The sequence below is a fragment of the Barbatula barbatula genome (genome assembly GCF_947034865.1).
Source record: "Barbatula barbatula genome assembly, chromosome: 1".
NCBI classification, from domain to species: Eukaryota; Metazoa; Chordata; class Actinopteri; order Cypriniformes; family Nemacheilidae; genus Barbatula; species Barbatula barbatula.
The window spans coordinates 20,648,712-20,673,600 of NC_136766.1; the positions used below are offsets into that span (position 1 = coordinate 20,648,712).

The window sequence follows — 24,889 nt, forward strand, 5'->3', positions numbered from 1 at the left end:
TTTCTGCATTTTCACGCCCTCTCTCTTCCTCTCTTTCTCTGAGCTGTCAACATATAGATAAGATGAGTTTTACGGTCTAGTTTGAGTCACAGAGCTACACAGTGCTCATCTTTCTAACTTTAATTTTCTGTATCAATGCATTTTCCAATAAATCACTGTATTCTCAAAACAGTTCCTTGTTTATTCAGAGTATGAGACTGAATGCGAGATAAATAAAGCAATAATGCAAATCAAATCAGTAAATGTAGTAGTGTTTTAGTCACTAGCAAACATCTGCTGTATCTTAACGTTACAACTCAAGCAGAACTGAATTGCAATCACGATGGGTGGGTGAAAGAATTCTGGAGGTGGAAGAAAATTTGGACTTGGGGAATGAAAATGATCCAACTGACCATTGGACATGTAACAGCGGTTTATGCTCAGTCAACAAATTCACGTTTATTGCGTTCCCCACGGGGAAGCTTGTACAGCGTCAGTATTAACGATGCTGATAACAGACAATAACGCTTATCAACCACATGGGGGAACCATAAGCAAAAGTTCTCGGGTGTTGCTTTCATATTCATATCTTTGGTGTCATATTTTTATAACCTTAGAATGAGTTATTTCTATCTACATACACCGCGGGTCTCCTTGCATGAAATTCACCATGTTGTTTCTACAGTAGCCCAAAACAAACAAACTGCTCTACAGATCGTGTTTCGTAAAAACGTTATCTCCTTCAGCAAAGAAGCATAAATGTTACAACATCTTTTAGCCACTGTAGTGCTTTGAAATGGAGGGGTGGAGGGAGCCGTTGTTTGCCATTTGCAACCTCACCACTAGATGCTGCTACAATCGCCACATCACTCCTTTAAGACCATTTTTATTTCAGTACTCTAACACATTTCCACGTGAAATAAATTTCGAAGGAGAAAGAGAAGTGGGAGTGGCTTGCATTCTTTACTGCGAATTGATTGGATGTGTAAAAACAGCTGTTGCATTGATTTTGAGATGAAACTGACAGCAAATTGACAGCTGAAGGGGAGGAGTTAACAGATGATTTAAATTACGTCATTTTAGATGGATAGTCATTTCAGGGCGGAAGTGCATTTTCAGATTTAACTTCAGATTATGAGGGCACATGAATTTAAAAAATAAAATGACCCACATTGATGAGCTATTTACTTTGAACGCAGCAATATTTCAGGAAAAAATACGATTTGTGATTTTTAATTTCAGTGGGACTTTAAAAACACCTTCACAGTATTATAATGACTTGTGACGTGAGAAAGAAATATCACTTATGATTTTCAAGAAAAATTTCAAAAGAAGAACAGCCTGTAGAAACACCTTCTTTACCTTCACTAAGAAGAAGGACACTCCATATGTTCTGAGGGATCTCGCAAGCTTCACATACTTCACTTTGGCTTCAATCTCTGTCATTTCACCACAAGCCTTATGTTCCTGTCAAGTTCATAAAGTACAAAAATTCATAAATCATATCATATGATTATTCCGCTCAATGGATCCTTGATGATGTGATGTACATAATGAACCAGTGAATGTGCAAAATGGTGAAACAACCCACTCAGGGTGAAGTGACCTACCTGAAAGATTTTCTTCTCTGCACCTCTTTGTTTGATATACTCTTTAGGCAGAAACTCTTTCAAGCTGAATGAAATGCACGTACAAAGTTAGAAAGTTAACTCCCTGAAGTATTGCATTAAAGTTTAGCTTATTAACTAAACATATAGGGCCGGTTTCCCAAAAAAGGATTAGTTTAAACCAGGACTAGGCCTTAGTTAAATTTGGATATTTAAGTTATGTTTAAAAACAGTGTAAATTATTTTCGTTAAAGACACCTCTAACATTTCAGTTAGTCTGGGACTAGCCTTAAGCCCTGTCCGGGAAACTGCCCCATATTTGCACATTTCTAAATGTGATTAAAAGTGTTTTGATGCAACACTTTTGATCCAAGAGCAGAATGCTTACTCCAGAAATCCAGCCTTGTGCTTATGTTCTATGTGAGGCCCGAACTGAATCTGTGCTTGAATGCCACCAAATTCACAAGCCTTGTCAAAGGACACAGGATGAGAACCATTCAAGATGTCATCGCGTGCCTGTGGAAACAAAAGCAAAAGGTCTCCTCTGTTAACTCAAAGGCAGAAATGATCCACATCTAAAGCCTCTGACACAAGAGTTTACAGAATGCTTATGATAGCCGTGCTACCGAACAGATCGATACAATTCTGTTTGTGCAGTAGCAGAGTGGCCTTTAGCGGCATGTGTCAATAACAGAATTGCAGCACACACATTATATTGAATAAGCACAGCATTTAGGTCAACATCATGGCAGCAGGGATTACAGTGGAACCAAGCCAAGGCTGTCAAGTGCTTTACTTCACATTATTATGAAATAACAGTGACAGGATTCTGACCTGTACATAGAGCAGATTGAGCTGCACTGGATCACGAGAGTCGACGTTTTGATCAGAGTAAAAGAACTTTCGTCTCAACAGCAGAGTTTCGCTCTCCTCAACCCCCTGCTCTCGGAACGTACGCCCGGGATCTAACCAATTCACTGTACGGGAAAATGCAGACCAGTGAGAATCAAAGTTAAAGCCTGAAGAAATACTAAACTTGATATAAATATTTGACAATTTCTTTACTGTTTTATAACATATTTTACAAATATGCAACACTCCACACGTTTAATGTGATGCTTACACTCATCATCTGTGTGCAGTTTAGCTTTGAGCTTCTCCATCTTCCTCTCCTCCCTCAGTAGAGTTCTGTCTTTCTTCAGTGTGCCCGTTCCTTCATCTTTCTTCTCCTCTGCCACCTCTTGAATGAGAGAGTACTCTTCATAGTTTGTGATTCCTGCAAGGAGACATGGGCAGACTTACAGATTTTTTTTTTGATTTGATGGCCTATGACTGTGTCACTGTGCACAAGTATATAGACGGTTTCTGCAGCAACAACATAAGCATGACAGTTTGCATTTAATTGAATACAATTAATGTACAATAAATGATTAGTATGATTTAAAAGTAATATACATGAAATGTTATATTATAACCAAGCACAGACCAGAATCTATACAGTGCCTTTTCAGCTTAGATCTACGGAATTAACGGTTAACATTTAATGCATTGAATTAAAAAAACATAAAAATGACCTGTTCTATTAGCAATAACTTTTTAATTTTAAAATATAATTACTTTTTTAAATGTAAGTGAAGCAAAGACTTTTTTTCATCATGTCATAGAGTATTACTGACCTATTCTACTGCAGATAGTTACAAGCAGCTCTCCCACAGTTTTGGAATCATCCACCATAATAGTTTTAACTGCCCCGTCCAGCATTTTTATTTTTTGAGGTCTTTGTTTTTTCTTATACTCCAGTATGTCCTATGACACAAATGGAGAGAAAAAGGAAATTAATGTGTGTGAATATGTGAAACAAACCGAGTAGAAATGTTGAAATATTACATAAAGATAAAAGAAGATAAGTGTATTTATTTTTATTTACTGCATTTAACACTTCCTAATATATGTCAATAACTACCGCTAAACAATGAAGAGGTGTAAACAACCACAACACACAGTGACCAATGCTTTAGTTACAGGCAGTAGGAAAAGAGAGTAAGAAAAGCCTTCCTCATTTAAAAAAAGTGTCAAGAGTGCAAAGACAGATCACAGAACATTTGACCAGCGTAAAATCAGCTGGAACCGACACATAAAACATCAAAGACTGTACCCCATTTCTCAGCATGTAATAATCCAGTGTCCGACCACTCTCCAGCCAGATGCCCTTTCTAGGGTCTTCATCTGATAGAAACAGCCCATATTCTGATGCTGAAAAGCAACAGATGTAACTTGGATTAGGAATTAAACATTAATTAAACATTATAGCTTTCAGAAAAAAGGTTCCTTTAGATCAACCGGTTGAGCATAATGCAAGCAACATCAAGGTCTTCCAGATACCTACCTGAAAATAGGGGTTCTGAGAGACAAATAAAACAGAAAGATAAATCCCACCTTGTCCTGTCTGGGCTTCCGGAACCCTGTCTCTGATGACCCTGCATGCGTCGTACACAGCCGTTGACGGCTCAAACTGCATGGTCTTCACCACATTACACTGTCTCACGCAGATCTTCAGAGACAGCGCCACCATCCTGCCAACTTAAGTATTACAACGAATCCGTACCTGTACAGAGATATCAGTTTCAGTGTTTGTGAAGTTACTGCACTTTGGCTTTTTTAGGGCAGTATACACATTAACACATTAAATGACTAATGACGACAAATCTATGGATCTATTTATTGATATAGATGAGCAAGCTTTGCATTATATTCCCATTTCATAAAACCACAATGCTTGTGTTTTTTACACTTGGTTATGCATGCAAAATACAGGTTAAATAAATTGGTAAAGAAAACAATATTTTATAGAGTAATATATTATTCGTAAAGTTAAAAAAAGTCCAGAGCTTGCAAACTGAAACAGAGATAGGAGAATGTGGCATTGTCTGCATCTAAATGTTGAAAATTACTTTAATCAAAATAATGATAAAAATACAATGCATTCATCTTTAAAAGGCTGTATGTTCTTCTGTACCCTTACACACACACACAGCGTAAACAATAGCTTTTCTTTTCGATAGATAATTTATATTTAGCTTAAGATGGTTATCCTTTTTCACGAAGGAATTGCACCTGCTGCTGTGTGTTTTTCTGCATTGAAGAATTATTAAATGTGTATTTTCCTTGAAAAAGCCATGTTTGTCATTTAAAAACATCTATATAATAATAACGATCCAGTGATACCTAATAAATTTGTATTTTTTTCAGCTTTTCTAAAAATGTTCCCGTCTGTTCACCGTTTCAAGTGCATTCATAACGTCAGTCACAGGTGGCCATGGTAAATATACATTTTTGAGCAAGGGTTAAATATTGTATACAATTATAAATAAATGTGGACACATTTATTTCCGAATTCCATTTGACGAAGCTAATATTTCGCTAAAGATGGTGAAATCAAGGAAAAAACATCATTCTTAATGAACATCTGCGTTTACCAAAGAAAATAAGTATTAAAATAAAATACAAAAATGAAATATTTTACTTTCATTTAATTTCTGGGCAATTTCTTCACTTTTGGCCGTAGTGGTTTAAAGTCTTGATTATTTCAGTTCATATACACACAAATGAAGCAAAGCATGAAAAACATATTTAATTGTATTCCTTAATTTAAATGTTAAAGAAATAATTTAAATAAAACGCTTAGACTATTGCAAATACAACAAAGGTATAGCTCACAATACAGCTTCTTAAGCAGGCGACAATGCAATATTGTTATTGTCTATTTATATATGATGTTTGTGTAAACTCTGCTGGTCAAGGTGACTCAAAGTACCGGGATTATCCTGAGTTATTAGTTTTGAGCGGCAGTCACGAATGTCAGTAGAAGCAGTGGAAGACATGCAGTAAGCTGCAGAACGCGAGAGTTTCATTGGCGGCAAAGAGCGCAAGCTGTGCCCAAAATCCTTCAACTGGCACATCTCTTTGCAAGCGCTCTTTTTGTGAGCGGCATCCACGTAGGCTTTAACCTAATAACATTTTACTGAGCTCAAAACACTGAGAACAATACAGGCTACTAAAACCACAAAAAAAACACCCAGCAAAAAACACGCCCGGGCATGATGCAGCTGTATCATGCCAAAAAAGCCCCCTAGTGGTCAGGAGAATTTCTGTGTGATGTGACTTGCTTCTGTTGTGTTGAGACCCGATTCTGTTGTGTTGTGACCCGATTTTTTTGTGTTGTTGCTTTATTCCGTTGTGTTGTAGCTTGATTGCATTGTGTTGTGAACTTATATTTGCTTTTTCAATGTCGTTATGATGTGCACTAGTGGGCCACCATACTGTATATATTTGGCATGAGTCAGTCATGGTCATGTTAGAGGAATATGACTAACAACAGTGCTGTTCCTTTGCGCAGATGATCTGACGCTACAACTATTACTTTTGGTTGACATCTATTCTAATCATCATGCATAACAAGACATTTGGACTCTGTTCAGTAGCTCTCTCTAACGCTCACACATGCAACTGACTTTTTTACTGTTAACACCTGAACTCTGCCAGCTGCCTAAACTCATTCAACACTAGTCAAACTACACATCACACGCACACACAGACACAGAAATGCAAAACCCAGACACACAACAATCCAAACAGAGGATAGAGTTTCAATGTGAAGGTCTGGCTGAAACAAAGAGAATTCTACAGTATCTGCCCTAATAAGTGTTCAACACCTTCACTTCAAAATCAGCATTAAAACCATGACTAAGTGATAATCTGAAAAATGTGGATTTAACAGGATATTAAAGAGCTCATCTTTAGTCGGTCTGTGTGCCTGTGAAGATGGACGATGTCCTTGTACACAGTTGGCACACTGGATATTGGCATTAGTAACGTATGCCAGGAACAACATGTAGAGCTTTGAAATGTCATTAAGTGACATATATAGACTAAGAACTGCATTGCTGGAAATGCAGCAGTTTGCGACAGTGTTCTTACATATTTGTTTGCATGCATTTGTACTGTAAGAATTTTAGACAATTATTAGTATAAGCAGGCAGACATGGCAATGACATGAGTTTGCCATTGTTTGGCTAATCAGTGGCAGATGGGGGAACGAAGCAGAGGGGCATCCGTAGTGTTCGGAAAACTGCTTGGTATCAAGTCCTACTGCACAAAAAGCTGGGAAAAGTTCCCATCCAACCTGGTTTAAAATTGTTATCAGAATTTCTCCTCCATCTGCAACATTCAGACTTCTGTATTCAATGTTTCCAGCCATACAGATCTAAACATACAGCACTGACTCAACCATCCCTCTGGTGGCTCGAAAGAGTCTGAGACATCACAACACTCCAGAGAATGTTATTCCATTTATAGCCCTTCAACAAGAGCACAGGCTACATTGAGGTTAGCAGACTGATTTACAAGCAGGATTACTCACCTAGGTTCTTACTGAAATTAATATGAACGCATGTAGCAACATCTTACTCCACCTCTCCTGTCTAATATCAGTGAGACTCAGACGTTAAATTCCCCCATACAGTCATAGTGACTCATGTCTGTCGCCAGTGTTGCTATGGTAACTGCGAGCCACTGCAATATTATTATACTGCTTAACTCCACCCTCTACAATGTTCAACTATAAAGAATAAAAAATAGAATAGAAATAAAAAATGTGTACAGCCATGATTATGATTATTCATCCCTCATATCATCCAAAGCCGCTATGACTTTTTTTACAGAAAGTGCTTTTTTTTAAGAATGTCGGTAGCCAAATAACATTGGGCACCCATTGACTACCATTGTATGGACTCAAAAGAACCGAGACATTTCCCAAAATATCATATATATATATACACACACACACACAGGTTTTGTATGGCATGAGCCATTTTTTAAAAACAATAGACTTTCTACAGTAGCACACAGGGTTTAATCTTACCGTAATTCTGAGGTGTACACACTTCTGAAGCACTGCAGGTCTTTACAGCTTTGAAAATAATAAGAAACAACAAGTTACGAGTCAGAACAAATAAACAAATCAACATAGATTAAATGTTTGGTTTAGGAATTACTTTTCTAAAAGTTAAAAACATCAAATTCCAGGGTGCTTTAAGTTCTTATCTTTACATGACATGACCCACGAAATCAGACCTTACAGCTCAAATTATAAATCATTATAATAGGTTTGCCATTGTGAATAAAAGTAAAGAGACAGTTTTAAGCACCAACCTTTCATCTTTACAATCATGTCATCTTTCAAGACACTTTTGATAAAACAATAGTCATGGAAAGTATTTTGTTGAAGTTTAGAAGGAACTGACAAGGTTTATCCTCTGCATTAACACTCATAATAACTCTACATTCCCTTTTCCATCATTACTGCCAATAGAAGATTGCTAAATTGTTGTCGATGTAGATTCAATACAATTTTAGCCACGTTAGGCTGATGACATACCAAATATGCAAGATTAGGAGAAAGCTAAAGCAGCTCGGGGTGTGTTGGTGTGTGTGCACGCCCCTGCGTATTACGGCCCCATGAGAAATGAAAAAAAGCAGCAGTAACCAACCCAAATCCATCTACTAATGATCTCATGAACACAAGGCCAGAGGCCTCTTAATGCTCTTAAAAAAGCAAAGCGCTGGCACTAAATTTCTAAATAAGCTCCTCTACATTATCTTCCCAAATAAGCTCATTAACAGTCGGTAAAAAACCCAGTTGTTTTATGACTTAAAACAACTGTTTGACATTAACACAGAAGAAAAACTGCTGGCTTTGAAGAAAACATATCAAGAATCGGTAAATGAGCATGAAAAAGCAGCAACACCTTTAAAATCACATTGTGTGAGGATGTCACGGTTGTTAGTTTAAACCAATGTGAACAGTTTGGTGTTTTTATCCACCTCAATGAAACAATCTGTGATCCTGTTGACCCAGAAACCAGATCTTCTGCCACTGTTTTGAGTTGCATCATGAGTGCGGTAAGTGACCTCATTGAATTCTGGAAACATCTGTGCAGCAGCTGCTGTCATACACCGCAAAGTTCAACAAGAGTCCAGACCAAAAGTACTAATTTACTCCACTCTGATTAAACATATCAACTTCAAACACGCAACCAGTCATGCAGACATACCATTTAGTACACATGCAAGCATCAACAATAGGACCAATTGTAAAACAGAATGAACATTGTATGTTCGGAATTGCCATAAAAATGGTCAGAATTTCAGCATATAGTTACACTTATATATCTACATGTTGATATAACCTTTAAATACTTCCACTAATCCAGTAAACACTTCCGAAATCTATACTAAGGTCATTCTTCTCACGAAACTAATGAAACACGATAGCAGTAAAGACTTTAATTATAAAACATTCGGTACCGCATTAAAATGATCATAATAAACATAATTGCGTTCTCTACCTTGCACAAAGCATTATTTTAGCTTAGAGTTACATTATATTTATTTTATTCCGAATTTCTTATTACCGTAAACCTCTAGATTTATACTTTTTAGTATTTGCAAAACATGCTTTGGGCTTGCCGGTTAATACGGTTATGGTATTGAGAAATTACTGCTTTTAAACATGTCATAACTTGTTGTTAATGGATTAAAAGGAAATGTATTGATGGGTGTGTTATTCGAAAAATCATAATTAACATCTTAAAACCAAGATTTTGTGAGAATCACCTACTAGGGAACTATTAAAGACCTCTGAATTCAACGGTTTACAAAATAATGCTAAATTGCACCCACAGCACCATAATAAACACCGGAAAATGAAAACGGATTTTGTAATTTATCGTACAATATTCATAGACTGCCGACTGTTGCCAAGGACACTTAAATATGGACCGGCTGGAGGGGAGATAAATACAAATTTAGTGAGTGGTAAAGTATGATGCCTGGGAAGGCCTGTGATCAGCAGACATGACTATCACTAGCACGGTTGGCATGATGACAGTAAAGTTCACATGACCATCTTTAGCCCGTCAGCACTGGCAGAACATCAGAATGGTTACAGTGCTTTTATGTGTATACTGAAATACCCAGTGAACAATGCTTCTACTCTCAGCATGTTCGAGCAGGACGATGAGTGACATTTCAGAGTAATAATCAGTTCAATCTTACTTGGGGAGAGTTCACCCAAAAAATGTAAACCTTATTTTTATTTATTCACCATCACTCTTTCTTTCATAGAACACATTTTCAATAATTTCATATTCGAAAATAAGAGCTCATAAAAACGTTTTATTCGTTTATTTAAAGTAAGAAAATTAAAACGTAATAAATTACATCATAATTAAGTCACAATTCCACATCATGCTTTCTAATTATCATTAAATATTCATAATGCATTAATTTTATATCCTGTATATAGGTTTAATAATGTTGAAAAAAAAAAGTTGAGAGCCGTAGTAAAACAAAACAATTGCTAGTAAACAACCTATGAATAAGGCTGCGCCGCCCCATCATGCAACCCGCCATGACGTCGATTGACAAGCTCTATAGTCCTATTTGACTCTGGTGAACGTTCCTTAGTGGGTTGACAAGCGCGACAAAAACGCTGCTCTTCTAACTCCCGGTGTTCTCTCGATTTACGCTACCCATCGAATTTGGCTACCCTCATTGTGATTGGGTTAGGGTAATAAAACCCCAATCTGACAACAATATCTGCCTTTATTATTTATAATGTTGATAATAAATAAAGTAAACTGGCTTGATTCCTCAATGCCGACAGTAAAGAAATACCCTGAAACAAAAACGGAGCCACTGTAGTGCTTGTTTCCCTATATAAAGATATAAAGATATTTTCTGCTGATCAGCACAGCATAAATATTGTTTTCTTTGTCGTTCATGGTCAGTGTCTGTCTTGTTTAGCTTTGCATTCCATTTGCATCAATAAATAAAGTAGGCCTATTTATTTAAACTAAGGTAACCAAGAAATCACAGCGTGTTTTTAAAACAAAAGCAATCTTTGCTAATATATTTACAGGCTGTAACTTGAAGGCGACAACCAGTGGCGTAAATTTGATTTGAAAAGTGGTGGGGACAAAGACCATACTTTGATAAATTGTTTCTGTAATAACTTGTTGGGAATATGCATGGCCATCAGAAGCGCGAAAAATGTAGGTGACCACCCCTAGAAAAAGAGTATAAAGCTTTGCTCCTTTATCGGTGGCTTCAATGGTGTAGTGAGTAACACGTATGACAAATGATTATCACTCTGACGCAAAACAGGTTCGAATCCGACGAACTCACTCTTCTAAATATTCACATCACATATCAGATCTGCTTCCATTTATTTTTAAACTATATCATGTTTCCATTGATAGAATATTTAAAGCATGTTTTGCTTTATTATATGCAAGGATGGCTGCAGCAGTATGTAATTAAACATATGAATTTGTGGTAAAATTACAACTACTAAACAAACGTGTGTTTTCCCCCCCATGTTTAAAAATATAAAAATGTAATTAATCTTGCAATAGACGATAGCAGCCGCATATCTAGAACGACTATAGCACCAAAGTGCAATTAAGCAATTGAATAGCCATTTTCAGCTAAAAGCAGTCCCGAACACACAACAACATGAAGTAAGTTCAATTGCGCAACTAGGGCAGTCATATGGCATGTCCCTTTCTTACATTTTGTCTATTCCAGTCTGAAACTGGTGGGCGGAGTTAGTATAAATAGCCTCTGCTTACAAGCCATTATTTTTTTTTCTTCCAATAGGTGGTGGGAACAAAATTGACTTTGTCAGTAAATTACACCTATGGCGACAACCCTATTTGAACTTCTTAGAAGGAAAATTCAGGCTTTTAGGTGTGGAAAAATATCCCAGTCTTATGCTAAGGCCAAATTCATTAACATTAGTTGCAGTGAAATGAAAATGTTTCAAGTTGATGAAATTAGCATTACTTAATATATTTTTAACAAACAAACAAGTTATGATTAAAAAATACATTGTTAATCATTTAATATTAAGTTGGTATTTTTATATCTAATGTAAGTAATGTTAACGAATTCTGTAGATCACCAGTTTTGAAACATGTTAATATGGTGAAGTGAGTCGAGCATAACACGCGATTGTTTTTATTCTTATACATTTTTTTAAATTTTCTAATAGTTATTGCGGATCGAATAGTCGAACATTCATGCACATCGCTCATAAATATACTGGTTTGTTTGATTGATTGATTGATTGATTGATTGAGGAAGTGGCCATCATTGGTTTTTGATCAACTCCCATAGTTTCCTATCTGTCAAACCCCTTTGTCCCATGCTAATCTTTTGGGGGAGATGTACACTGGTAGCTCCAATAAGTAGATAACACTTATAAAAAGCAAAGATAGAAAAACATATCAAAATGTTTTGACATTAATTTCTTAAAATTCCAATGGGAGACCAGTGCATTCAGACCAAACTGAACACGGCATTCACATTTTGTATTATAGCACCTATACATGTTTAATATATAGTATTTTAACACTACGATGTATTTCACTAATCTATATTACACGTTAATTCCCCCCAAAACGAGCGCTGGTAAAGCAAATTTGCTATGAGTATCAATACCACCCGGAAGCTTTTCCACCCCCTGAGATTTTACAGGAAATACGAGTCTATTTAGAAAATAACCCAAAATGCAGTCTTACGCAAAGCATGCTGGGAAATATAAATCCTCTGCCTAGTTGTAACAATTATGTGTTAACACAACACAAATCATTTATGTAACGCCAACATGAATTACATAATTAAGTTATCTTAACTGGTTTAATGAAAGTATTTTCGCACAGCATACTGTATACTTTCAGAGACATCGCAAATAGCCATTCCAGTGAAAAACGAGTGATGCTGTGCAGGACATTAGCAACCAAAACAGCTGCCTAATGAGGCTATTACTCACACTGCATGAAACACAAATTAGATCATTTAGATTCAGCATCAGCAGTGTGCTGTTCCAAACACATACACATTTAGGCAACACGTAGTCACTAGAACATCATTTGTACGGTTTAACAAATGACTTATATTGCCAGGAAGAACCGCAGCTGTGCCGTTGCCCACTTCTAATTTGTGCCTCATATTATGTTCCGAGTCACAACTATGACCTCAGAGCACACAGCTGTAACAGATCACAGACCAGGTCAAGGACATCACGTCTTGTTTTACGAGATACACCTCAGAAGATACACCACATACCCTTCCAGTAAACATGCCAGTCAGGAGTTATTGGCCTGGATAATCTGTTCTGGTTGGTTTTGTCCATTTGGGTGCATTAAGGAACTAGAGTGTGTCGTACAAATAAAAGCAATTTCAACATTCAATTAGAGCTGTGCCGTCCACGTGTAACAGAATTCAGCTGGGGGTCTCATGAACCTCTTTAAAAAAAGTTCTCCCTATTGAGAGGCCGTAGGTGTTATGGAGCAGGACAGGCTAGGTTTTTCCTGTCAGGCCAGCCACACAACATAAGATCTTTGCTGGAATCCCACTGGTGTCGCCCTGACCCTTAAACATAACCTCACCTTATATAGAGAGTTACCACATAAGTGCAAAAAATATCAATTTTGTATATCTATTTTTGGCCATTTAAGACTTATACAATTACAGGTCAAATAAACTTGGATGTTTCTGTGTGATGCAAAACATTTATAAAACTGAACATCCCTGTACATTTTCCGTATGATTAACAAAGGAGTGTCTTTGACGCAGACATACAGACGTGAACTTGAAACGTCTCCATAACTCAAATTCACTGTCAACACGGAGCCCTGTGAAGGTTTTGAAGGTTAAATGGATGGTCTACAAAGATTAGAATCTCTCTGTCAAGGCAGATTCCAACTTTAGAAAGACAGAGAGGGGCCAAGAAGGTAGTAAGTTGAGATTGGGAGTCTGAAAGATATAGACAGAGACAGATACATTTGGAGACTCCATAAAGATGAGAAGGGAAGTGTGTGGAGAGCCAAACTAACATTTAAAATAAGTCCTCTTAAAACTAAAGCATTGATGTCATGTTTTTTCACTTTTTGGACAAGTCAAACTTATGTCACCGGCAAGAAACCTGACATATTTATCATCAAATAGGTGTCAAATAAATGGCATGCTTTCACATAGTTGGAAACACACTAAAAACATACATAAACCAAACATAGTAAAAGGTTTTCTAAAAGGTTAGAGTCATACATTTTTTTTTACATTTTACAAAATATTATGTTGGTTCTTTAGAGAAAATACACATGGAATGCTCACTTTATAGATCCATCTGTCATTCAGGACCCGTGTGGGCCATTTAAAGCGGTATGTTGCCAAGCTATATATACACAGCTATTTTTACAGTTACATAAAAGTAAGTGAACTTGTTTTCATGTTTAAAATATTAGCAAATTAATTTCAGGACATAAAATCAAAGGTGATCCAGAGCTGTTTTTTTTAAGCTGAGCTTATCATATTGTACCATGAGCTCTTCACATGGACTATGTTTACATGTGCACCAATAATGTGATTATTTCCAATAATCAGAGTAAGGACTTAATCGCAGTAACAAGTTTACATGACATGAGCAAATCCCTTCACTCTCGTTTACATGCAGTTTTAATTATTACGATTATTTGCTTTAAATCACAGTACAAACAATTATCACGGGTACAGTAGCCATGTTACTGGCTATCATTTAATGTATTTGCGTGAATCGCGTCAAATGCTAAACACCTTCCTCCGGATGTGTGTCAGTTATTAGTCGCTGTGATAAATACAGAGATATTATGAAAATGTCTCCGCAGAGTTATGCGCTTTTTTGCGTTCGCGCAGTAACTGCAGGCAGCAAGTTAATGTGTTAAGGTGCGATTAAGGTGTTTTCCTTCTTATTGCGATTGAAACCGGCGTACGCCACATATGTTACTTCGATCATGCTTACTGCGATTATTAGCGTAATCGCATTATTTAGATCGACTGCTTACATTAAAATAAGGTAAAGTGTAATCTCAAAATTGTCAAAATATTTTCTTTGTAGTGCGTTTTGGGTTTTATTCCAACAGAATTTATCATCCCACCAATATAATCCATCACATACACGTAGACAACAAGTATCTATACTACACAATTCTCATTATAACCAATAAATCCATTACATTTTCTGTTGTACATGGGCAGGGTTCTATTGTTTTTATTTCATAGTTACTTCAGTAAAAACATTATATCATTTAAAGCTGTTTGGGATATGAATTTAGCAGCAGATCAGAAGTTAACATGCACGGGCACTTAAGCGATCTCATGAAATGTCGAATTAAAACTTGATATGATATGCACAATGTATTTCCTGTTCTTCCATTTGATCTTTCCAAAGTTTAAAAAAAAGTCTAAAAAAACTACATTGACTATAATCATTCTAGCCACTTCTCAATCCAACCCATTTATCACAAAGAGAATTAAAAGCTACTAAATACGACGCTGAGCCTAGTTTTCAGTTCTACAATACAAGAGCCTGGCAAACATATATGTAGCGTACACCACCCAGGCAGCTGTAGAGAGGCTTTTTTGAGCCAGTCTACACTCTCTGATTTCATGCAACCAAATTGAGCCTTAAGTCAAAGGGCAAAAATATGCTGTATTCCCACAGATAGCCTAACAGTAGAGAACTGCATTTAAAGTGACAGGACCTTATAAAACTTTTATACGAACAGTATTACATGTATGCATTTGCCAAACATTTTAATCAAAAGCGGCTCACGCTGCATTCAATGTATATTTCTTCGTTATCGCATTCCCTGGGATTTGAACACTTGTCGCTTTACAGTCTTGGTCAAATAAGCACCTTTATGTTCATTTGTACAACAACCCAACAGTCTACTGTATTTCTCTCTTTCAAGGAAGACTTTCAACACCTTTCATTGATCCTTTATCTACTGCTCCAGCGGAATGTGAACATGTGACGGCAACTTGCTCAAACCTTCGCAGCACCTCAGCGTTTGGAATAGCACCTGCTAATAGAGAGCCCTTTCTGGCAAACGAAAGGAGATCATGATGAGCCAGTGCAGCACTCACAAGAGCTACGGATATAATGAACTGACCTGGATACGTTTTTTTACATGGCAGGAGAAGATCCAACTCAAGTCAAACTCCAAGGCTCAAATAAAGATGTTCAGTGGCACACCATATTGTGTCTAGATATGTTACCACCAATTATTTTTTAACTATAGTCCTTATGGTCATACTACCCTGTTCCTCCAATGGCATAAAATGTATATATTCAATGGCATGCAATTAACAAAAGAACAACAATCAGAAAGACCAAAAGGCACTGGTTGACAAACTATCCATTGACCAAGTGTCAAAGCCCATTTGTGCAGTTAGAAGAGAGTGACAAAATGAGAAAAGGCAGAAATAAAAAGAACATAGAATGATATTGTATTGTCTGGAAGTGTCATATTCTATTAGTTCCTATTGGCAGTCACACACAGAATTCCCTCCAGCTAAAGGATGTGACACCCACCACATACCCACTGACACCCCCGCTAATTATAACGCTCATATGGGGGTGGGGGTTGAAACTTAGGTGGTCACCTCAGCTTTTGTGTATTAAGTTAAATACAGGTATAAACTGTAAATTTTAAGAACTTTGAGAATACAAAAAAGATGTAAATCATGTATAAAATAATGTATGTTCTTCTAATAATGTCAATTTATATAAAAAATTATAATGCAATATATATAATTATAATTGTAAAAACAATTTCAGTGTCACTACTTTTAAATATTGCAAAAGGTAATACGCTAGCTTAGAACAAATTTTTGGTGCGCTGTTCTCTGGAATGCAGACTAGAAGACCAGTGCATTCTGTAGATTTGGTCAGCACATGGCAGGTGTGCAGAGACTGACTCACTTGAACTACTTACAAGTACGTGCTCACATATCTGTGCACTTCCTACCATTCCTGAGCAATAAACAAACAATTGCCTTTCAAAATACAAAGGCTGTAGGTGGTCCAATGTGTTAGGTACATCAGCAAATGGAAGGGTGACGAACACGCAGGAAAAAAATTGTATTCAGAAAATATAAGGTGGTACTTAATTAGTCAACTCTATAACTTTTTTTTGAGCAATTTACTAAAATTTCCAATGGTGTGACATGGCAAAAATCAAGAAAAAAGTATTTTGACATACAAATAGCATGAGAGAGATCTATATTCATCATTAGACTCTTATTTTCATGAAGTGTTATTTATTTAGTATGAAATTACATTATCCTTTCCCCTTGACTTGTTTGTTTTCAATAAATATGAAATGTCATCCTTTCATAAATGCTGAAAATGATACTATTTAAAAACGAGTGATGATATGACTAAAACTCCCCTACTGTAATACCCAAACTGTTACTAAACTTAATTGTGGTTCTTCTATGCGTGTCACACCAAAGGACAGAAATGCAATTTATTTCCTTAAATGAGAACGTGAGAGGTATTTCACTTTTTTATTTAACTTTGACAATGTTTTAAACATGTATAAATATAAATAAAATAACACAAAGCATTACAATCTAAGGTAAAATGGAAGTTCCAAATTGTGAAAACCTTTTCTATATCAGTCAATTAGTCAATCAGTATGTTTCCGAAACTTTTCTATTGTCTCCCTATTGCACAGCGCAGCATTTTTATTATTCAAACTATATTAATTAAGATGAGAATTGATTTGATAAAGTATTAGGCTGCTCTTCCTATAAGGAATAATTTTGATTCTATTGTCTTTCTATTTCATTCTATTAGGATTAGCCCTTCTGTGTGAATCATTGTAAATTGTCTCTCTATATACCTGTGTGCTCTCTTTTCCATATATCTTTCAAAATAAATGTCTCAAAACCAATAAAATCACTTTTTATTTATTTTCATGATACTTACAACAATACATTAACATTTTCTATTAAATTTGAAAACACCACAAATGATCAAAAATGAATAGGAAATTAGTTAAACAATTATTATTAAATTGTTTTAAATGTTTTTAAAAAGACCTTGTCCTCTTGTGTGACAATACAGTTGTCACACCGGTGGACATCATCCGTCACACCACTGGACAATATCGGTCACATCGAAGGATGTTTCTGCCTTTTGTCTCAGCTAAAGACTTCGCTGTTTCTAGCTAACCTATCAACAGCAGTTAGCAAAAATAATTTGCATAATTTTCCTTGATTATGTAGTTTAACATATAGTTTTTTATAAAAAATATAATTTCGGGGCGTCACACCAAAGGACAACATAACTTAAAACTTTTATAGTGGTTCCAAAAAAGTTGAGACAAAAAATGTCCATGTACACATCATGTGCTTCGAAGGGGCTTCAGTAACATGATCTTGATTGGGTATCTTATTAGAAAATTAATGTTGTTTGTCCGATTTAAAATCAGGATCTGGTGTCCAACCAGAGGACAAATTGTTTCAAGTTCCTATGCTTGTATGCTAATATGGATGAAAAAAATGATTGCCATTTACTAAAATAGACACTTGTAAAATTATGTCTGAAATATTTGTTCAAATTTTAATGCTTTTGGTTTTTAATTAATTGAATCATGCTTAAGTTGAGACAGTAACACCATAGGACAATTTTGTGATTTTTTATAACAACAGGCCATGTAAGATAAAGATGTGCTTAACCTACTGGATTTTAAATGATGAAAATAATAATCACATTCATTTTTATCTTGTATGACATGAAATTCCATGTCACGTCAACAACTGAAATATACATAAGCCTATTCAATGAATATTTGACAAAAAACAATACAAACATTTTATGATAAGGGTCCACTCAAAGATTAAAGAAAAAAGATGAAAACAATTAGTTTGAAGTTCCATTTTAAAACAGTAGGTACTGCCTAAGATAGATTTTCTTTTGCACAATATGCTTAAGATCACATTAAAATTTTCTTGTGGGCTAGCTGTTCAATGGTTTTTACTTTCACAATGTGATGTGTAAAAGAGAATATGCTGTCCATTATTAGAGTGCAGGGGTGAATAGACAAGACTTACAGAAAGTCAATAAGCTTGTTCATGGTGTATACATATGCACAATCCTGAATACAAGAAACCTTGCCAAAAAGGTATGACCCATGGGCAAGCTACCAATAAAAGTGACAGCTGTGATAAACAGCAACTGCACTTTATCAAAAGGACAGCAGACGCTACTCTACTTGATGCCTATCCCAAGCTATTGGATTCATCAGCACTCCAGTCACAGTTAGCCGGCCTGCCCGTCTCCTTCAGACATTGAGCTTAAAGACTGTGTGATGAACCTAATACTTTAAAGGGGTCATACGTCGCGAATACTTGTTTTTCTGTGTTTATAAGTTGCACATTTATGTATTAGACAGGTAAAATTGCAAAATTAAAGTGTCTGAACAAAAGATAACTTCTATCTAAAAGCAAATGATCACCCAGAACTGCCTGAAACGCCTCACGTAACCACACCCCCGTAAATCTGAGTCAGTTCGTGATATGATTTGACTAAGACCACCCAAATGTTTAGACAGGTAAGGTGTGCGTACCTGTCAGTACAATAACTTTGAAACCTGATTTCCGCTTGCAGTATTCAACCAATGACAACGCACTGGTTAACCGGCCAATTGTAGCACACCTTGCTTTTCGAGCGATGAGCTTTGTAAAAAAACTCATGTTTCAGAGAGGAGATGCAAACATGCATGGTATGTGGAAAATGCACCGTTTTTGAACCTTAAATCGTGTATACACATTGCACTACAACTAAAACAAATGATAATGTTAGTTTTAGCCGTGTCATACGACCCCTTTAAAAGCAGTGCAGGAAATCTGGAGTGCTGATAAAAGAGCAAAATAAAACTTTATCAAGACCATGTGTCACAAAGTGCCATTCAAAGCTCTTTACTGAAGAGAGCTGGCACACTTCATTGACTCACAAGTGTTAAACTCGCTTTACCCTTCTATATCCACATGATTCATCAAAGTGTGGCACCCTCAAGTCTTAAATCTGAAGCACTTTTAACAATAAAAATCAACACCAACCTCAGCAAATAAAGCAATGAAATCACTCAAAACTATAAAAAACACCATCAAAAAGAAATTGGCATCACAAGTTCATAGGGTCGATATGTCTGTAGAGCTATTTAAATATGATGACGCAGAGGGGTGTGGCGTCAGCATGGGCTGCATGTGCCTGAAACGTCAAATAAATTGCGTATAATTCCACTGCAGCTCTTCATGTCCCGTTTTAAAGGATGTCTTCAGCGTAGTTTGACGCGTTATAACGTTAGACACTCAAAAATATTCATATCAATGCGGAACAAATGGCGAGTCCAGATGGTAACTGACTGAAAATAATACAATTGAATGGTATAGGGTTGTTTATTAAAAACATCCTCCAAAGTGTGCTCAGTATTTTGGTTGAAACATAACAATAGTAAACGAATGTATTATTCTAAAGATAATTCGCTCAAACACACAGATCATACTTAACTTACGTTAGATGTTCAACAAGGCTGCGTGCTTATAACTAGTCCACAAAAGTTAAACATCACACATTAAGACTAAATGGATTTCTCATGAAGTCTGAAACTCTTGTAGTTTAAACCAAAATCACGTCATTCTCTTTAATCGGCAGCCACATTAAAAGATCTCGTGGGGAAAATGAGAGCAACACAAACAACCAATCAGATATTTGCCTTGATGCAAATACCACTCATCCTTTTACATTTAAAAAGCAAACGTATTTAAACTTGCAAAATGCGATGGACCTCATCAAAGTGTTTTTTATCGATTCATATCATTAATCTCGCAATGAAGCGTGTGTATCAAGTCACATCGGATAAGGACTCTGAGCACGTCCCTGTCCAGCTCAGTTTATTCCACGCACCTCTGAATCCCAGTCCATTCAACACTGCATGTTATATCAGTCTGCGCGTATTCGTATGTATCACACTGAAACAAACAGCGACTACGAGATATTTCAAAAACATTTCGCTGAGGACTAAAATGTGAGTACGGTTGATCTTACCAGTGAGTTTGTTTACCGCAGTTTCATTGCAAGCTCACAACCCCTCGATGCACAGTAAACTACGGTCTCTCTCGTCCTGCCTCTTAAGAGTAAATCCCTTCTCGATTTACGGAATTCACCGAGCCCAGCCGATTTCTAAAGAGGAGGGGGAGGGAGGAAATGCGTCATGCGTGTTGGAGTTAAGGGGAATGTAGTCCCGACGTGTAGTCGTCAGATTAAAGGGATATTCCTCACCCAGTCATGTTGTCTTCATTTACTCGTCCTACAGTTGTTACAAATACAACCATGTATCAATTTCTTTAGATCTCAAGATATTTTGAAAAATGTTAGCAAAGGAAATTTCTGGAACAGCGTTGATTTTCTTTCTGTTGAACACGTAATGAGATATTTTGAAAAATGTTGTTAAGCAAACTATTCTAGAGCACATTTGACTAGCATTTTAACTTTCCCTTTGGTAGCTTAGTATCTTTCTTTCTGTTCAGGTTAGGAACAACTTGGGAGGGAGTAATTCATGACAGAATTTGTATTTTTGACTGGAGAATCACATACAATTTTTGTTGTTGTTAAAAATAATTAATAGTTTTACGTACATTTATGAAATAAAAAAGTATTCTTTTTTGAAAATAAAGGTACATCTTGCGTCATTGTAAAAGTGCTAAAAAGTGTTTCTGTAAAAAAACGTATAAATCTTATATGTTTTAAATGTTTTAGCATCGCGGATCTGCAAAGACACAGTGTGTAAACCAAACAGAATGTAAAGTTATAGCTTACCAATGCTTTAAAACGTGTTGATTATCATCATGGCTTGAGGGTACCAGACCTGGGGCCCGTTTCAATAAGGAGGTTCAACCAACTTTAGGTCATACCTTGAACTCAGAGTTGGTTTGCTTAGATATGAGAAACTTTGAGTTTTTACTTTCAGAACAGCTGATTTGAGTAATTTCTATCAACTCTGGGTAATCTTAGCTTGAGTTAAACACTTGCACCACAACTACAAGAAGCCATGATAAATGGAGAACGATATTACGATTCACCATGGCAACGGCAGCAAAAAAAAGCAAAATGGTGGCAGAAAGGGCTTTGTGAGCGAGGCACATTTTCCGTTCTACATACTAATGTGCTGAAAAAGACTTTAAATGTACCAATAAACAAACACATTTATCAGTAATTTAATAAATTAATGAAATATAAATGTGTTGAGTGTGAGATATCAAGGGATATAGCCTAGTACACTTGTTAGGGTGTCTCGAGTCGTGTCACTCTCTGACTGATCATCGGTCAAACCCTGCTCAGAGCAGTTTTTAAGGAATGTCTGCATGTTCAAATGAATTGTTTGCTACCTTTATTGCTGCATTTCTGGTTTTGTCTATTAATTTCTTTATTCATGCACTTTATCAAGTCATTATTCATCCTCCGTAGAAAACTACCATTTGTGAGGGCATGCAAGGGAAAAGATGTAATACATGGACACAATGGCTGATTTTAGGATGGATGATGTTTTGCTGTATCTAATTCACTGTGAAGAAAAGTTAATAAAAATGCACAGGGAAATGACAAAATTCGCATCGGGTCCAAAATTGCTGAATTCTGCTGAAATCAAAGGACATCACTGAATTAATGCAACCCCTTTCACATACAGGATCCTCTACAAAAGCAAAGACCACACTTTAGTCACGGAGATGGTCTCTGTGTCATCAGAATGAGTGGAAAGAGTGAATTAATGAATGGAGGTACAGCACTTGCACTTTAAAAAGGGGGGAGGAGATCGAAAACCTGCTCCTGACCAGGTTAAGTAGAGTAAGTTACTGACTCGTATAAATGACCTCTTAGAAACAGGCTTGAAGTACCCCACTTTCTCTGGTTTCACGACGTTACCTTACATTCTGAAACTAAAAACCCAGAGATTCCCTCATTTCAGGGTTAATATATTCAGTTTTCACCAAACCTACTTTCTGAAACAGGGCCCTGTTTGAAAACAGTAACTACTTGTCATAATACAATTTTGTGTCAGAATTGTGGTGGAAGAACCCAGGCAGCGGTATTACACGAAACAAGACTTTTATTTATAACAAAACAATGACCCACGATGGGGTAAAACACAGACAGGACTGATAATAAACCCTCGAGGGGGAAAAAATAGCACAGAATAACTAGGATCTACGGTACAAACTGGAACCAGACTACAAAACTACTGACAGGGTTACAGATAAACATGGCAAGGTAATCCAATAGTGTAAGGTACAAACAACGCACGGAAAATACTACTTGGCAAAAACAGGTAGTGCGAACACGTAGTGTCAGCACATGTACCAGTACAAAAGACACGGGGACATTATATAGGGATACTAACAAAGGAGATAACAATCGGCAGGTGTGGGTAATGAGACACAGGCGGGAAGCTAACGAGGAACCGATAGGGGCGGGGCCAAAATACCTTTTTGCTTAACCAAAATCATACCTTTTTACACGTCCTAGACCGAGTTAAATTATTCCAGTATCCTTATGGCAAAAAGCTTATTTTTTCATATTTTGTGTATCTTACAAATATTGTCAATTTTGGCAAATTATTCTAAATTACAGGTCAAACTGGTCGACATGAAAGAAAAACAGCTCAGCCTTTGGTCATATGTTTGATCTGTAATAAGGATACTTAAAAAGTTTACCAAACAAAAGCTAGGCCTACATAAAATCGTACTGAATTGTAGCTATTTATAAACAGTCTAACCTTGTTTACAAATTCAATCGCATCCGTTTCTTGTTCACTGTATCAAAAAAAATTGTATGCAGACTGTAGGGCTACTGCACTGGTGCACAACGATCATTGAACATATTAAAATAAACTTTATGGAAGATCTACAAAAACGAATTAATGTACTTAATAAATAAATAAATATAAATTAAATGTATGTGCCTGAATTTCCTTTCTGATTTTTGCGATTTACTGTATAGACGCTTTTGGTAGCATCTGACGAGAATAAACGAGTAGCACTTGCAGTCATTTGCCTGTAGGTGGGGTAGTTGCATTTATTTCTCTGAATTGAAGTTAATGTTTAACTTTTATGTTCTAAAGATTTAGTTTTTATGTGTACCTGGTGAGAGGATTCTCCTGAATATCCCAGGGGCGATGTTGATACTGGACATGGATAGGTCTACTAACATTTTAGTAGACCTATCCATAAAACATAAAACATCAGCATAAACACAGTTAATGTCTGTGTGTCTAGACATTAAAGGATCACCTTTCGACCAGATTCCAAGTGGACAACAAAACCAATCTCCAAAACCATTATAACTTATTATAGGCTACAGGAAAATCACAGATGTAACCATACTAGTCCATAAAAAGCACTGACCATCCAATGTAAGTGACCATCTACGTTGGAGGCCAATGTTGTTTGGTTAACCAGATAATTTGAAACAATTTATTTTTGTGTTTGCAGAGGAAAGAAAACCACACAGGTTTGGGATAACATGAGTGTGAGTAAATTATGAATTAATTTTTTTTGTGTGTACTTAGGACTGCAAAAAAAACATGGCTTTGCGTGTTTGAGAATTTTCAGTTATAACCTATGGTTATAACATACTGTAATAGGCCTGCATTGCGTTCTGTAAATGATAAAATACGACAACCCGACAAAGTATTATAAAATTTAAATGATCAAATACGACAAAGTATATAGGGCACTTTTAAAAAGCTACTATCGTGCAAATAAAAAAATAAAATCTCATTTGTTAACCATAAACCGAGGATCAGACAGACACTACACTTTCGTATTACAATCTGTGTTCTAGTTTCAACTAGCTAGCCTGTTTATAATAGCATAATCGGGGGACTTTTAATTCAGACCGTGTGAGTCGATCACCGATTGAGTCGATATCGCTGTCACCCAGGAGGGAAGTAACCTTATCAAATGCGTATTGTGGCATTTTAGCGCGTTCCCTGTGGCAGGGTCGCTGCTCTTCTCGAGTCACCATGGTGTTCGAATCATTAGTCAGCGATCTTCTGAATAAGTTTATCGGAGACTATGTGGAAAACCTGGACAAGTCGCAGCTGAAAATTGGCATATGGGGAGGTAAGCGCACCACACATCCTGTCAACATCAGCGCGTGGAAACGCTGGTTTCTCATCTGGATCCCGTGAGAACGATCGTGGTTTGTTTTATCGATATGCAGCGAAGTCTGTGTGCAAATGTATTTCAGTGTCCAATAATGTCAATGGTTTCTGTCCTGTAAAATGTAGCTGTTAGATTAGCAATCTGTCTGTAAATTGCATATTCCCCACCCACACCACCATAAGTGTCAT

General features: G+C 36.5%; 2 protein-coding genes across 4 annotated transcripts in view; one reads left to right on the forward strand and one right to left on the reverse strand.

Moving 5' to 3' along the window:
- The window catches only part of tln2a (talin 2a), a 42,097-nt gene extending 21,401 nt beyond the window's left edge, over nt 1-20,696 (reverse strand). Inside the window, exons 1-10 of the mRNA XM_079459120.1 lie at nt 20,587-20,696; nt 7,507-7,554; nt 4,023-4,191; nt 3,742-3,839; nt 3,263-3,392; nt 2,710-2,862; nt 2,421-2,563; nt 1,975-2,102; nt 1,590-1,653; nt 1,342-1,446 (exon numbers count right to left, since the gene is read on the reverse strand). Of these exons, the coding sequence (XP_079315246.1) occupies nt 1,342-1,446; nt 1,590-1,653; nt 1,975-2,102; nt 2,421-2,563; nt 2,710-2,862; nt 3,263-3,392; nt 3,742-3,839; nt 4,023-4,158 (957 nt within the window). The 5' untranslated portion in view covers nt 4,159-4,191; nt 7,507-7,554; nt 20,587-20,696. The remainder of the gene's footprint in view (nt 1-1,341; nt 1,447-1,589; nt 1,654-1,974; nt 2,103-2,420; nt 2,564-2,709; nt 2,863-3,262; nt 3,393-3,741; nt 3,840-4,022; nt 4,192-7,506; nt 7,555-20,586) is intronic.
- A 3,739-nt stretch (nt 20,697-24,435) lies between these two features.
- Nucleotides 24,436-24,889, forward strand: part of vps13c (vacuolar protein sorting 13 homolog C) — a 55,645-nt gene continuing 55,191 nt past the window's right edge. For all 3 annotated transcript variants that reach the window (XM_079459029.1, XM_079459030.1, XM_079459031.1), the window contains exon 1: nt 24,436-24,659. In XM_079459029.1, coding sequence (XP_079315155.1) covers nt 24,560-24,659 — 100 coding nt within the window. In that variant the 5' untranslated portion in view covers nt 24,436-24,559. The remainder of the gene's footprint in view (nt 24,660-24,889) is intronic.